Genomic DNA, 17,161 nt, shown 5'->3' with positions numbered 1-17,161 from the left:
ACAAGGCAAAATGCAGAATACCTACCCTATCTATGGTGGAATAAATTAGAAAAGTTGCTCCAGGAGCTGGGGAGCTGGCACAGGGTTGTGAGTTTGCGAACAGGGCTCTGGCTTGTTTCCATAACACCCCTGAAGCCCCAGCACCACTTGGTGTTGTTCTGGAAGCTTCCCACCCCTCAGCATCACTGAATGTGGCCCCAGAGACTTCCAAGCATCCGTAGGCCAAGGCTCAAGGCATTCTTAGTGTTGCAGGTGGGAGAGGTGAACTCCCAGTGGGAGAGAAAATGGTGAAATTTACGGGCAGTGGGGGCTGTGAAGAAAGGTGGTGATGGATTGCATGCACAGAGAGGCTCAAACTACCACAGCGAGATAGCTGGGCTGTTACATATAACAGTCAGTTCTTTGTAAAACGTTTGTTCTTTGTACTCTCATCAGCTTAACTGCAGTTTAAACTTGTGAAAGCCTGTTTGCTTGCTGGTTTGCCTCTGCACTCAAAGATATAAAAACAGTGTGGATCCTTATTTAGGGGTGAAAGTTGCCAGGGTGACCTGAACTCTTGGCTCTAGCCAATAAACTCCTTTCTTTTCCAATCCCCTTGAACTGCAATCTCCACTCCTTGAACTTTCCCTTACACCATCTGAAGAAGTAGGGTTCCCTTATGTCAAGTGAGAAGAGAGGAAACAGCTTCAGGAGGGAAGTCTACAACTTTCCATTCTGCCCACCTTGGTCACCCCAGGAGGTGGCTGGAAAATTTAGGACTGATGAAGGTCAGCCCCTGAGCACCTTATGTCTCATCAGATCCCAGAGGTGGCTCTCAAACTGCCTGGCATGAGAAATGATCCTTGACACCCAATTTCTTATAGAGCCATGGAACAAATAGACTGGAGCATGGAACTGTTTTGTGCAGCAAAGGAAATTCAGTCCTAAATCTTACCCAGGATTTCTGGGTTCTTTGCCTTCCCTAACAGAAAAGAATTTCAGAAGAAAATGAATAGTGAAGTAAGATGAAGTAGCCCACATCCCTCCCAGCCTGTGGTGTGGACTTTATGGTTTGTGTTCTCCATATTGAAAACTCACTGCAGGTCTACTTGGATTTAAACTTTGCCTTTTCCACTCTGCAGAAGCCCATGTTCTCCCTGATTATGCATTTCTCTCTCTCTCTCTTCTGTGCTGAGCTAAAGAAGCGCATATCTTAGGGGGATATGCGGGCAAAAGTGCCATAAGATAGCACTGTAGCACTGTCCTCCCATTGCTCATCGGTTTGCTCAAGCAGGCACCAGTAACATCTCCATTGTGAGACTTGTTACTGTTTTTGGCAGATCAAATATGCCACGGGGAGCTTGCCAGGCTCTGCCTTGCGGGCAGGATACTCTCGGTAGCTTGCCAGGCTCTCTGAGAGGGATGGAGGAATGGAGCCCGGATTGGCCGTGTGCAAGGCAAATGCCCTACCTGCTGTGCTATTGCTCCAGCCGTAAGGTAAGAAAGGAAATACATGTCTCAGGCAGAAATACTGTCAAACATGCTCCTTTTCTGGTCAGATTATAATATATGATTAACTTAAACTGCACTCTATGTCTCTTCCAGAGGTGGTTGCTAAGGAGGAGAGTTTGAAGCTGTTGATGGTCTTCTTTGATATTCTTAGCTTGGCCTTTGTTCCAGAGATGGATCTTTCTTCTCAGCGCCTCCAGCCAAGCTCTGGATCTGGAATTCTGTAGGTTTTTAAAGGTTTTCTGACTGAGTCCTTCAGACAGGTTCTGTCTCTCAAAGGCCTTCATGGCTCTCGGCTGGTTTAGGTCTCAGACAATGTTTTCCACATTTTATATTACCAGTGTGCCTGAAACACTAATATTCAGCCTTATGGCTAGATTGGTTGAGAATTGTTTGGAATGACACCAGACCCTGATGAGCATGCTTAGGAAAGCCCCCCTCCAAAAGACCCCTCAAAAGTCCATGCAAATAAATCATGCAGTCTCAGTTCTCCAGTGTGTCTCTCTAGAAAGCTAGACATAGAACCATTTCTTAAAAATCAGATTTTTTGTTTTGTTAAACATTCTGAGCAGTGAGTTTACTCTTGTGTTATTTTGATTACAAGTGAATTTTGCTCTTGGGATCTATTCTTTGAAAGACCTAACACAAATGGGTCTCTATAGTTTGGTGCATATCACTCTTTTTCTCAAATTGAAAGCCAGGAAATCCATGTCCCCATTGTTTTATGGAGCGTATTGTCACATAAATTCTGCATGAAGTCCAAATGTTCTGCAGGCTGCTGCTTTTCTTGTGGCCAACTGCCATTAAATGTGAAGAGCCTGTGTTGGGGATGCAAGGCAAGATTTCAGGGGTACTCACTGTAGGGTGAGAATATGTGAAACCAGCCAGCTCAGGGAGCTAGTGGGAGGTCTCTAGGGACTAGGAACTTGCTGTTTCCGTGTCTTCTTCCTGCTGGACCATGCCTGAGATTTTCTGGGTGAGAGAAGCTTTTATGTGTGGGGAGTATCGAAGTTTGAGGTAGTTGAAAAAATCTATCCATTTCACATATGAGAGCATTGTTCAAATATAATATCTGATAATTTTGTTATTCTTTGTTCTCTGTAATATTTGGAAAATAGAAAATTTCTTTTGAAAATAACTTGGACTTACTGCTATGAATGGAGTTTTATAACCAAAGTGAAGACTTAAAAAGTAATTTGAGGGGCTGGAGTGGGTATTACAGCGGGTAGGGCACTTGTCTTGGACGTGGCCAACCTGTGTTTGATCCCTGGCATCCCATATGGTGTCCTGAGCACCACCAGGAGTATTCCTGAGTGCAGAGCCAGGAGTAACCCCTGAGAATGGCCAGGTGTGACCCAAAAAGAAAAAAAAGTGAAATTTAGTTTGTTGTTTCATGTTGCTAGAGTGTTATATTACCTTTCATACACACACACACACACACACACACACATATATTATTTTTGACAATTTCCTCACCTCCATTTTGACAGCTTTCATTTGGAGTACCTTGCTTATTTGTTTTACAGGCAACTAAATGGCTTTATGGTGCTTATCATTTTTTGAGAGCACTTTTGAAGCTGTAGTGCTGTCATGGATGATAACATCACTATCTGAGCTAATGGTTACTAATAATGACCTGTTTTTCATGTAATTTTCTCATGTTACAGTAATGTGTGAGTTCTAGTCATGCAACACTAGTACGATCTAGTGGTTCTGGAGGTCTACCACTTCTGTAAACACAAAAAGGCTGTAGCAGCAGTGTTCTGTCTCTCCCCGCTGCCCACGTTCGGTAATTTTGGGCTGCTTCCCTCACCCCAGGGAAGTCAATGGTGATGGGCAGGCAAAGGAAGGAAAATGAAGGTCAGGCTGGTTGGTCTCAGTTGCAGTTTATTCCAATCTCATCTCCATTCACTCCTGTCTCTCTCACTCCTGTCTCTCTGCTTCTCCCTCCCCCATGCTACTTCATTCTCCTCTATCTCCCTTCATTCTCCTCCTGCTGGCTCTGGATCTGGATCCAGATCACCCAGCCCCCTCTTACCACTTAGTTAAATGCCAAAACCTGAGGGGTTGGGGCTTACACATAGGTGTGGACACAATCAATAGGGGTAAAGTTCTTTCCCTCAGGGGATGCTTCTAGGACAGATACTCTCTCAGCAGGGCAATCCACCCTAGAGCCGAATCCCATGGGTGTGTTTCTCCTCTCCTTGTCCAACTAACATATAATCATTCATAATGTTAATCATTTTACATGGACACAGTAAGAGATACATTAAGCTTATAGAATTGCTCTCCTGGGATCATCTCAACTACAGTGCTCAGGCCAGATTAGTCTTTCCTATTTCTAGTAGGGTCCTAGTCTCATCATTACTTTTGGATCATGAAAGTATTTGTCCAGGATCAAACTCTTAACTTATAGTTAAGAATCGTGGCCCATTTCAATGCCAGAGTAGCTCACAGCTTGCCCTGGGTCCATTCAGTCCCTTGTTGGAACCCTGCTTTTGGGGTGCTAGGAACTAAGGGCAACTGAGGCTTAAGTCAAGAAAGCAGATGCCCGGGAAGGAATAATATTCGAAGATCATTAAATCCCAAGTTACAAAGCATAATGTTAACTGTCTTCCTGTGTCTATACAAAAAGGACATTGCTTTAGAGTAAACTATTCAAAAGATACAAGGAGAGGAGAAAGGCAATATTACTTATAATACAAGTTCCTTACAAATGAACAGAGTCTGATTAGGGGGAAAAGCTGATTAACTGGTTCAGGAAGAGAGCATAGAGAAGTGGTTACAGATAAACAAAGGAATGGGAGTGACTCGGGAGCACTGTGATGGGTGTAACCTGATAAACCTAAGCTCCTTGTGGCAAGGGAGAAAGAATAAACCAATGTCATCCTACAACCAGGATTACATTCAACAGTTCTTGAAGGGGTCATGAGGTGTTGGAAATCAAATATGGGCCTGTCAGTACATCAGGTATGTGCTCTAGCCCTTTGATTCTCACTCTGGTTCAGTCTGTAAAATCTGTAACACTTTTTAAAACTGTTTTTGTGGACACAGCCTAATAATCATTTTTTTTTTTTTTGCTTTTTGGGTCACACCTAGTGATGCTCAGGGATTGCTTCTGGATTACTCAGAAATTATTCCTAGCAGTGCTTGGGGGACCATATGGAATGTTGGGGATTGAACCCGGGTCAACTGTGAGCAAGGCAAACACCCTACCTGCTGTACTTATCGCTCTGGCCCCTGTAATCAATTTCTTTTTTCTTTTCTTTTTTTTTTGAGGGGAGTATGACTACATCTGACAGTGCTCAGGGCTTACTCCTGGTTCTGTGCTCAGGGATTACTCCTGGTGGGCTCAAGGGATCATAAGAAATGTAGGGGATTTAATCTAGGGCTTGCAAGGCAAACAAATCCCTACTCACTACATAATTGCTCTGGCACCAATTTCTTGTTGAATATTTAGTATTTTCAATTTTCTCTTAAAGATTCCTAGAAATAAAATTACTACAACAGATCTTATTAAAAATGTAGAAGCGGGGGCCGGAGCCATAGTACAGCGGGTCGGGTGTTTGCCATGCACGCGGCTGACCCGTATTCAATCCCCGGCATCCTATATGGTCCCCCAAGCATCGCAAGGAGTAACTCCTGAGTGCAGAGCCAGGAGAAACCCCTGAGCACTGCTGGGTGTGACCCAAAAAGCAAAATAAATAAATAAATAAAAAAAATAAAAAAATAAAAATGTAGAAGCTTAAGTTACTTATTTAAATATTTTCCATATATATATGTATATATATATATTGAATTTTCACTCTCAAAGCAGTGTGAAAAGTAGACTTTTAAACAAATTTCAGAGACTGGGGATATTGCTGGAGGGAAATGTAAACTGGTGAAGGGACAACTGTTAAAATAGTGTATGATGAAACCCAATCATGAGCAACTTGTAACTGGTATCTCATAGTGATTCAATAAAAAAAATAATAAACTTTTTAAACGTTAAAAAAAAAAAAGAACTTTCAGGGGCTGAAAAGTTAGGGCACTATCCTTGTGACTGACCTGGGTTTGATTCCCACCCTCCCATACAGATCCCCAAGCTTGCCAGAAATAATTCCTGAGCACAGAGCCAGAAGTAACTAATGGAGCATTACTTGTCAGGTAAAGCCTAAAAATCAAAATAAAAAAAATTTAAAAAGAACTTTCAATATAATTGAATATCTAAACATCTTACATTTTAATCTTTGCCAACTTTAATAAAAATCTAGAAATATAGGTGAAGTATTATCGTTTTCATATATTTATAGACATTGCTACTTTTTTATTAAACTTTTATCCTCTTCATTGCTTTTTCTCATAGATTTGCAAAAATTCTGCAAGTCAAGCATTTAATACTGTGTCAAAGATTTTAAAATGCTTTCCCAATTTTTTTTTACTTTTAACTTGTTTGTATTATATTATTTAAAATTATTTTTAGATATTCATTTTCTTGCAGTTGAACTCAGTTCCTCAGTTATTTTAGTGAAATTTCGAGAATAGTTCTTTTGGTTAATTTAGGGAGTTGATTTTTGACTATAAAGTTTATTTTTAAAATTTATTTATTAGGTTTTGAGTCATACTAAACTATGTTCAGGGCTTAATCTTGTCTCTGCCCTCTGGGATCACTCATGACTGGACTTAGGGGACTAACAGGGGTACCAGGGCTCAAACTAGGTCAAGGCAAGCGCTTTCCACACTGTACTATCCTTCAGCCCCTAAAAATTATTATTTTTTAAATTGAGATAGGAAGTAACAACACTATATACTTTAGTTCACATTCTTCTAGTGTATGTTACTACATCTCACTTACCATAAATGTGCCCATATCCCTCTGCCATATTCTACCCTATATCTTCTCACCTCTCTCTCTGATAATCTTAGTTCTGTTGTTTCATGTCAGAGATTGTTTTGAGACCAAAATGTTTGTTCTCATTCCATGGAAAGCTGCTTTGTTTATTCATATTACACATAAGAGAGATCATCTAGTATTTGACTTCTTTCAGACTTATAACCATTTTCAGTTTTGTTCATGTTGTTCATGGGGCTGGAGCGATAGCACAGCGGTAGGGCGTTTGCCTTGCATGCAGCCAACATGGCCGACCCGAGTTCGATTCCTCCGCCCCTCTCGGAGAGCCCGGCAAGCTACCGAGAGTATTCGATATGCCAAACACAGTAACAACAAAGTCTCCAATGGAGACGTTACTGGGCCCGCTTGAGCAAATCTTTTCTTCTAACTGAATAGTATTCCATTTGTATATGTGCCTTTTTGTTCTTTATCCTCTCATCCATTCCCTGGGCAGTGGGTTTGTTTCCAGGTCTTGACTGTTGTAAATAAAAGTACAATGTAAATAGGTGTGCATATAATTGTTTGAATTTGTGTTTTCACATTGTTCATATAGTTATCTAGGAGTATAATTTGCAATCTGTCCTCTTAGGCCTCTGGGATTTACTAAGGGGCCCTTTCATTTGTCTTCTTAACCTTGACTATAGTCAGATGTCAGGGACCCTGGAGAGCCAACAATTATGATTTAATCAGTTAGGGTGGGGCTGTGGCATCTGTCGTTACCCAAGTGATTCCAACTTTAATAAGGGTTGGCAACAGCTATTATTTTCCCATGATTACATCTCTGCAGATGAATGAAGTACATCTCTTCATAAATATCAAATATGTACATTTAAATTATATAATATTTATATTTTATAATTTATTTCATATTTCACTGTCACTGTCCTCCCGTTGTTCGTTGATTTGCTCGAGCACACCCAGTAACATTGTGAGACTTATTACTGTGTTTGGCGTATCAAATATGTTACGGGTAGTAACTTGCCTGGCTTTGCCGTGTAGGCAAGATACTCTCGATAGCTTGCTGGGCTCTCTGAGAGGGGTGGACAAATAGAAGGCAGAGGAATCAAACTCCGGTTGGCTGCGTGCAAGGCAAACACCTTACTGCTGTGCTATCACTCCAGCCCATTTCATATTTATATTTCATAATATTCATATTTTATAATTTAAATGTATATAAGTGTCACACTATTACAAATAAAACTACACTGTACATAGGTGTGCATATAATTGTTTTAATTTGTGTTTTCAATTTCCTCATATAGTTACCTAGGAGTGTAATTGATAAATCTACTTTTAAATTTTTGATAACTATACGTACTATTTTCCAAATGGCTTGGTTTATATTCTCACCAACAGTAAATGAGGATTTCTTTTTTTCTCCACTTACCACATTTTTAATTTCCCTTTTGTCTAAGAACCATTTTCACTGGTACAGGGTGATACTCTCATGATTTTTATTTGTATTTCTCTGATAATAAGTAATAATGAACATTTTATATGTCTGTTGGGCTATATTATTTTTGAGACATTAAAACTTAAAATTTTTATATACCCAAATCTATCAGTGTTTTTTCTTTATGCTTTCCCCCCACACCCCACCCCACCCCACCATCACTTTTGGGCCACACATGGTGGTGCTCGGGGCTTACTCCTGGCTCTGATCAGGGATCACTCCTGGCGCTGTTCGTGCACAGAGGATCATATGTGGTATGGAGGATTGAACCCAAGTTGGCTGTTTGCAATGCCCACACCTTATCCACTTGTACTATCTTTCCAGCCCTGTTTTTATGCACTATAATCTAAGCTTTTCATCAGTCAAAACAATTACTTGTCCTTCTTTGTATGAAGAAAAGCAGAAGATTGTATTTCAAATCATTGAAGATTATGAACATTTTCATATCTTAGCTAAGTAAAGGTAAAGGTAAAGGCCCTCCCGTTGATCGTCGATTTGCTCGAGCGGGCCCAGTAACGTCTCCATTGGAGACTTTGTTGTTACTGTGTCTGGCATATCGAATACTCTCGGTAGCTTGCCGGGCTCTCCGAGAGGGGTGGAGGAATTGAACTCAGGTTTGAAAAATAAATGCTATCTATAAGTCATAAATATAAAGAGATGCTATTATGAAGTTGAATTAAATGAAGATTATGAGGCTGAAGAGATAGTACAGCAGGTTAGGCACTTGTCTTGCACATAGCTGATTCCGGCACTGCACGTGTTTCTCCTAGGACTGATCCTTGAGCACAGAGTCATTTTATATTCATTTTATATTTCCATTTGCTTCTCTTCCTTTAACCTCCATAAGACATTTAAAAGTGAAACATGGTACTAAACCTTGTCTCCCAATCTTCTCTGTGAGGGTGCGACAGTGAGGTGGTAGGGAAGGAATGCATACCATCCATTGCACCTTTTGCGGGAAGTAGATGCGAAACAACATGTAAACTTGTTCTGAAGCCTTAAATCAGTGATTTACAATCTGTCCTGTTAGGCCTCTGGGAGTTATTAAGGGGTGCTTTAATTTATCTACTTAACCCTGACTACTAGTCAGATGTCAGGGACCCTGGAGAGCCAACAATTATGACTATCAGTTAGGGTGGGGCTGTGGCTTCTGTAGTTACCAAAGCAATTCCAACCTTAATAAGGGTTGGCAAGAGCTATTATTTTCCTGTGAATACCTCTCTGCAGATGAAGTATATATCTTCAAAAATATAAAGATATATTTATATAATATTTTACAATAATTTCATATTTATATTCAATATTTATATCTTATAATTTAAATGTGTATTATTTATAAATTATAAATTTCCTCTATAATTTATATGCTCAATAAACTCACATTTAAATTCATCAACCATAACATAGCATTTATAGGGACTTTTTGTTTTACATGTTTTCTCATCTTTATGTTCTAGAAACTTATTTACATCTGTGAATGTTCTCAGACTTGAAGGGTTTGATTATCTTGCCTGTGAAGAGATCCAAAATGGTATTGAGATGGAGGTTTTAAAAAAAATAAAATCGCCTTTTAGGTTAAATGACTATAATTAAGTTCAGATTCAAAATTTGTTCTTGGTTTGATAGTGAGCCCTAGAAATGTATCTTATAAAATGAAGAGATGAGTCTTAAATACAGAGGTGATAAAGAAATCGTATCCATCCTTACCACGAGTCTGAGACCTGGATAAGAGTCTTAGCTCTGATGCACCTGCCATGGGGAACCTTAAGTGGCTTGAAGAGAAGGATGAACTCCCTTTTTCATTGAGGCATCTTATATGCTTTAAAAATACATCTGTGGACTGGCAGGAAAAATGTGGTGAATATATATATTTTGTCAATGACCTCACTGCTCAGACAGTAGTTGGTTCTTTGAACATTCTTTCCACAGCCTCAGTGGGCATCGAAGGGGCACAGCTTTCTGGATATTTTCTGTGGTATCACGTTCAGATCAGAAACTTGTCGATGAGTATGCCAGTGCAAGATCCTGGATCAGTAATGTATTCAATTTCTATTCTCTGTGTTGGGATTCCACGTAGGTTTCACCGCTAAAAAGGGAAAATTAATTTTTAGCCTTATGACCTTTTTTAACTTTAAAATCATAGCTGAATGTCACAACTAAAACTAAATAAGTTAACAAGCAAATAAAGGGTTTGCACAAGAGACAGAGATGATCTTTGTACTTCTCAAGAACAGTTATGCCCAGAATATCTGAACTAGAAAATATTATGACATAAAAATACTTGAAGCAACAAGAGTCTATCATAATCACAAGAAACTCATTCCAGATTTTAACAACCTTATTAAAGAAGCCCTTATTTTAATTTATTAGAAGTCTCTCCCTGTGTAGATCATTTCTCATTCCTTTGTCCTAAGGGAGATGAATAGAAATTGAACACCGTGTTCCATGTGACATTTCATTAAAGAGAGGCATTTGCTACTTTTCTATTCAGATTTCCATTTTCAGCAAGAAATAAGCCCAGTGTTTCTGCCTTATTGCTAGTGCTGTTTCCTTCTTACCTGACTTTCTGTGAGGCATTGCTGGTGAGCATACTGAAGACCTAAAGACTTGTAGGTGTTAAGAGATACTGAGACAGGTTAAAATTTACTGATTACAACACTCAAACCATGAGATCTATACTTCAACCACTGGACTTTAATGTGCCTGTCAAGGTAGCAGGTGGGAGAGGAGACTGGAGTATGGGAACTCGGGTGGAGGGAAGCTGACACTGGTGGTGGAATTGGTGTTGAAATATACCTAAAACCCAACTATCAATAATTTAAATCACAGTTCCCTTAATTAAATAAAAATCATTAAGCAAAAGTTACTTGTTGGGGAACAGCTTTTTCCTGAGGTTCCCGGTTACGGTTACAGGGCCCCGGCAGACGTGGGGCAAAGGATGGCAGGCGCACAGAGAAACACTCTCCGGGAGCAGCTGTTGACTGTTCACTTTATTGCCAGTTTTATTTAATAGAGGGTCTCGGCTTTACAGGAAGGTCCAATCACATAAAGTTCAGCATTATTCTTGTATTACCTCTCGGAGAGCCCGGCAAGCTACCGAGAGTATCTCGCCCACACAGCAAAGCCTGGCAAGCTACCCGTGATATATTCGATATGCCAAACACAGTAATAAAAGCTCAAAATGAAGAGGTTACTGGGCCCGCTTGAGCAAATCAATGAACAACGGGAGGACAGTGCTACAGTGCTACCTTTTTTACTGCTTTGCACCGGTCCAATCCCTATCAAGGCTAGATGCTGTGGTTAGGATGACTTGCTAAGCATATGTGACAGTTTCTGTGTCTTGGGCTCATGTGACTAGGAGGTCGAGTAAGGCTCAAGGCCGGACACCTGATGCTGACACCCTGTTCTTGCCAACTTTGCAAGGTCGGGTCTTACCTGCTCCAGCATCCATAGCCATTCTCCAGAGTTACTGAGCAGAATCTCTCCTCCTCACCTCAACATCTCAGCTTTACATTCCAAGTCATAAAGGTAAAGGTAAAGGCCCTCCCGTTGATCGTCGATTTGCTCGAGCGGGCCCAGTAACGTCTCCATTGGAGACTTTGTTGTTACTGTGTCTGGCATATCGAATACTCTCGGTAGCTTGCCGGGCTCTCCGAGAGGGGCGGAGGAATCGAACTTGGGTCGGCCATGTTGGCCGCTTGTAAGGCGAACGCCCTACCGCTGTGCTATCGCTCCAGCCCAACAATATTCCAAGTCATATTGTTTTGAAATTAAAAAAATATTTATAGCCTACCACCTCAGACTACTGTGGGAACATCGCCTCCATGAGGTTGGCTCATAGTAACCTAGCCCACACAATGTTCACCAGGGAACTTTGCATTCCCCACCTCATAATTTGTTTATTCCCCAGTGAATCACCGTGCCACTCATGCAGATATCTGGAGTTATTATTATTATTTTTTGATGAGCCACACCTGGAAGTGCTCAGGGATTATTCCTAGTTCTGTACTCAGTAGTGATACTCTGGGATCATATACAGGCCCCAGGGTTAGACACATGCAAAGTAAATTAGAAACCCAGATCTCTCGTCTGGGCCCTTTTCTTCCAGTACATTATTCACATGCAAGAGTGACTTTTTAAAAAATAAATGATCCATCAGATTACTCCCACTCATCCTCATAAAATCTTTTAGTACCTCTAGGTGATAAATTTACCTGAGATGATAAACTTGCAGCTTTATATATGGTCAGTCTCCCTTTATCAGCCTCCCTCTGGTCTTTCCTCTTTAAAATTTTTTTAAAAAAATACTTTAAATTTTTAATTGACACATAGTGAGATACACACTTACAAAGTTGTTTGTTCATGATTGGGTTTCAATCATATACTGTTCCAACACCTGTCTCTTCACCAGTGAACATTTCTCACCACCAGTGTCCCTAGTTTCCCTCCCACCCCCTCCTCCCTGCCTCTGTGACAAGCACTTTTCATCTCTCTCTCTCTCTCTCTGGTTTTTCCTGTCTTCTCTCTGCCTTTTCCCTAGAGCATCATCTTTTGTTTCCTTTAGTCTCTCATATTCATCAATTTTCTGTAGCCTTTGAGTTTTAAATACCAATCCTTCTTCTTGGATCACTCATTCTTTAGATATCAGCTTGAAAGTTTCTTTTTTTGGTGGGGAGGGCATATTTTTCTGACCTTGGACTAGATTGGGACCCCATTGTGTGTTGTTCTCACAATGCCACGTATCTCCCTTTATACTTTTTGTCATCTTGACTGGCTAGTAAAATCTCTAGATTTTTTTTAAACTTCTGTCACTAAACTTTCCTTGCCTCTATGACATCAGAGTAATATGTTATATTTATTATCTAATTATTATTTAATATTTTCTTGTTTTCTTCACTTTTGTGGTTATTCTCAAATTTGGATTCATTTTCATTAACTCTTCTCACTTCCCTTTAGATAGGTTTTATAAATTTTTGAGTAAATTTTGTGAGAATTATTTTATATATAATAGAACAAAGGCATTGAAAAATCATGACTAAAGATGCATTAATTTTTAAAAAAGTATTAAGGCTTTTAAAAATAAATCTGTTCTTAAATTGAAAGGTTAATGCCATATCCTTCAATATCATTTTTTAATCCTCAAGTTACATGTTTATCAGGTGGGTGTAAATGAGTTATAGAAATAGTGGATAAATTTATAACATTTTTCTATGCATAGGGAAAACATTGTATATACACAAGTTGGATGCTATTCATGGTTCCAGATACTCATTGGTGGTCTTAGAACTTAATATCTGCAGACAAAGGGAATTATGATATAGTATATTACAAAATTAGGTGTGATTATTTGCTTCCTTGTTGACCAACAATAAATGTTTTCTAATTTTTTTCTTTTTACCTCGATGTTGAAGTGAGCATTTGTGTGCATCTCCAATATATGGTAATGAGGAAGAAAAAAAGTCTAACTTTTCTGTATTTTGCCTGATAAGTCAATCTTAAAGAAGAAACAACAACAACAATGCATACTCTCCAGAGGACAAGATGGATGGGAGTAACAGGAAGCTGAGACAAGGGTACACTGGGTGTGAAGAGAAGTGATAGCGTTATAGAGTCAAACTGCAGAGTCAATAACACTAAAAGCAGGAGATCCAACCCAACTTTAAAATGTGCCTGTTAAAGAAGCAGGATGAAGGTGGGAGAGACCCTGGGGACTCATGTTTCTAGGAATCTATCCCTTCTATTTTCTCCATCTTCGCAGAGTAGATCTGTTCATACTAAGTTTTCATGATGTGTTGGATTTCTGGGGGGGGGGGGTCTATTGTAATTTTTCTCCTTTATTTTCTGATCAGATTTATTTGAGTACTTCATCTTTTTTCCTGTGAGTGGGAAACAGTTTGTCTATCTTGTTTCTTCTTTCAAAGAACCAGCTTTCTTGATTTCTTTGTTTCTACATTGTTGATTTATGCTCTGGTTTTTATTATTTCTTGTCTTCTACTAGTCTTCGGTTTCATTTATTGTTGGTTCTCCAAACACTTAATGTGTGCAAATAGGTTGTTGATTTTATCTTTTCCTTCTTTCCCTATATTGTATATGCCTTATGTATGTATATGTATTGTTATGAGTCTCTCTCTAAGTACTGTTTGTGCTGTGTCCCATAGATTTTGGTAACTTGTTTATTCATTATTATTAGTCTCAAGGAATCTTTTTATTCCTTCCTTGATTTCCTATTTGATCCAGCTGATTTGTAGCAGCATGTTGTTCAGTCTCCAGGTGTTACAGTTTCTCCCCATCTTCTTTTTATAATTTTTATCTCCATGGCATTATGTTCTAATGGGATGCTTGGTATGATTCTTATGTTTGTGAATTTATGTGAGTTTGATTTATGTCCTAGAGAATGTTCCATGTGAACTAGAGAAAAAAGTGTATTCAGCTTTTTTGAGGCTGGAAGACCCTGTATAAATTCATTAGCCACAGCTCTTCTAGCTCCTCTTTTAGGGATCTTGTGTCTTTACTGATATTGTGTCAAATAGATCTATGCAGAGGTGACAGTGTGGTATTGAAGTCTCCCACTACTACTATGTTTTCATCTATGTGTTTCTCTATGTTTGTGAATCTTACAAACTTTGCTGATTCCACATTTAATGCATATATGCTGATTAGAGTTAGTATTTCTTGGTCTATTGTTCCCTCGATCAATAAGTAGTATCCATCTCTGTCTCTGATTACTTTCTTTAGATTGAAGACAATTGGTCTGATATAAGTATGGCTGCCCCCAGCATTTATTTTTGTTTTCCATTGGCTTTTATAATCGTTTTTTATCCTTTTACTCTATACCTGTGCCAATCCTGAGTTGTTATTTATCTTTAATCCTTTTTTAAAAGATTGAATCACCGTGAGATACAAAATTACAAAGTTGTTCATGATCGGGTTTCAGTCATATAATATTACAACACCATTCCTTTTACTAGTGTACATTTCCCACCACCAGTGTCCCCAGTTTCCCTTCTGCCCTCTACCCCCGTCTCCCCAGTCTGCCTCCAGTCTGCCTCTATGGAAGCCATCTCTCTCTCTCTCTCTCTCTCTCTCTCTCTCTCTCTCTCTATCTCACTTCTAACCTACAATCCAACACAATGTGATTTCTTCATAATTTATTGGTTGTTGTTGCACCCAACAATGCTCAGGAATTATTCCTGCCTCTGCACTCAGGGATGTCTCCTGATGGTGTTTTGGGTGCATTTTGGCATGCCAGGAATAGAACTCCATTTGGTCACATGCGAGGGAAGCAACCTATCTTCTAAACTATAGTTCTGACCCCTTCTCCATGAATTTTTTAAGGAATAAATACTAATTAGTGGTTTTTTTTACTGGTATTTGGCATATTTGGTAGGCCACGGGGAGTTTGCCAGACTCTGCCCTGTGGGCAGGCTACATTCCATAGCCTGCAAGTTTCTCCAAAGTAGGAATGAGATAATAAGATGTCGCGCGGCCGCAAATGCGGCCGCGCGGTTCCGGGATCTGGATTTTATAGTCTCTGAGTCTTGGCCGCTGATGGGATTACACGGCGCCAGGGGGCCAGGTGGTGGGTGTGACCCCCGCCTACTGGAATTTGGAGGCCCTGCCAAATTGGGCCTCCCTGGGTGGAAGATGCTCGACTCCAATTCGAGTAGGCTTGGAGGTCTCGGCCCCGGAACCCGCGTGGCTTTGTCCCTCTGCCAGTACCTTCATGTGTGCGGAGAGTGGTCTCAGCATGGTGGTGGCTGGTCCTGGAGGTCTTCGGCTGCCGTAGCCCTGGTCGGGGCGGGGAGGAAAGCTCAACCCGCTCCCCTCCAAGGGGTCCCGGCGAGGGACACCCAGGCGCGGGGGCAAAAGACTGCAGCGTTCTCGTCCGGGATCTGCATTTTATAGTCTCTGAGTCTTGGCCGCTGATGGGTTTTTTTGGTGCTTTTTTGTTTGTTTTTTCTGTTGAACATTTGCTGGCAAGTTCATTCTGAGCAGGAGATTTGTTTAATTTAGATTTGATTTTTCTCTCTCCTTCAGTGTTTTCCCCTCTTTAACCAAAGATTTGGAGTGGCATGCATTAATCCCCAGAAGACATAGACGGTTTCAGAGCACCTGTCCTTATGATATGGGACATAATACAGATCTCACGGGAAAGCCAGCAGGGAGCCAGCTACAGTGCTTAGTTTCTTTAAAAACTCTGTCCCTTTGGACTAGGGACAGAGCTCAGGTGCTAAGGCATATGCCTGGCGTGATCAAGGCCCAGGTTTCAATCCCTGGTATCTTTTGGCTCCCCAAGAACAACTGAGTGAGGCCATGGTGACCCTTAAGCACTCTGGGCCCAGTAAGGGTACCAGTGAATAACATTAAAATGCCAGTATTGCTGGGTGGGATTCCTATATAAAAGAAGTCAGTGCCTTTGTGTGTGTGTGTGGGGGGGGGAGGCAGGGGACGTTCTCTCTTTATTACTATGAAAAATTGTTACTATGGAAGTTACAGGGTTAATGATTTTTAAAAATAATACTTTAACATTAATATTTAACATTTAAATAATAGTATAACATTAAAATGCCAGTACTGCTGGGTGGGGTCCCTATATAAAAGATGGCAGGGCCTTTGTGTGTCTCTCTGTGTGTGTGTGGTGCGAGGGTGGAGGGGCAGGGGTTGTTCTCTCTTTTATTACCATGAAAAATTTATTACTATGGAAGTTGTTCAGTCCCCTCTTGCCCACTCTCATCATGGTCTCGTAGCTCCAGTCTCTGGCCTGGGTGATGTACTCGTCAATCTCCTTCTCCTTGTTGGACAGAGTCGGATGCACGAACTTGCAGTACAGCACGCTGGAGCCCTTGGTGTAGGGCGACAGCAGCCAGATCACAAAGACGATCTTCAGCTTGAAGTAGAAGGGGAACCAGGAGAGCACGATGTCTGTGAGGGTCTCGGCCATGGTGAAGAAGGCAAAGACAATCCAGTACATCATCCGTTTCACATATTCCTTCACGTTTTTGGTCTTCACGGCCTTGTAGGAAGAATAGGCTGGGTAGAGGGTGCCAAAGACGAGCACCACCAGGCGGGAGATGATCCAGGACACCATGGTGGGGCCGGGAGGGGATGCAGCTGCCGAGGCCAGGCGGCGGCAGCGGCAGGAGCAGGCGCCGCAGTAGCAGCTGCAGCAGCAGCTGCCGCGGGGGCCACGGAGCACGAGCCGCGCCGTTAAAGGGGAGGTCCCTGCCGCAGCCTACCTCCACTACCCACTACACAGCCGTCGCCACACTCCAGGACGCTTTCCGGACCCACGCGGCCACTTTGCGGCCACGCGACACATCATAAGACACTAAATACCCATCTTCTGG

General features: G+C 41.0%; 2 protein-coding genes across 2 annotated transcripts in view; one reads left to right on the top strand and one right to left on the bottom strand.

Annotated features, from left to right (window-relative positions):
- Nucleotides 1-17,161, top strand: part of PDE11A (phosphodiesterase 11A) — a 461,319-nt gene that overhangs the window by 49,329 nt on the left and 394,829 nt on the right. The window lies entirely within an intron of this gene.
- Nucleotides 5,627-16,961, bottom strand: LOC130019782 (receptor expression-enhancing protein 2-like). The gene is made up of 2 exons (XM_056110426.1): nucleotides 16,495-16,961; nucleotides 5,627-5,644 (listed from the first exon to the last, which is right to left on the bottom strand). Exons 1-2 carry the CDS (start codon nucleotides 16,900-16,902, stop codon nucleotides 5,627-5,629), a joined length of 426 nt encoding a protein of 141 aa, XP_055966401.1. The 5' UTR covers nucleotides 16,903-16,961.

Source organism: Sorex fumeus, unplaced genomic scaffold (genome assembly GCF_029834395.1).
Source record: "Sorex fumeus unplaced genomic scaffold, SorFum_2.1 ptg000009l, whole genome shotgun sequence".
In the NCBI taxonomy this organism is placed as follows: Eukaryota; Metazoa; Chordata; class Mammalia; order Eulipotyphla; family Soricidae; genus Sorex; species Sorex fumeus.
This window is presented reverse-complemented; position numbering and strand designations above follow the sequence as displayed.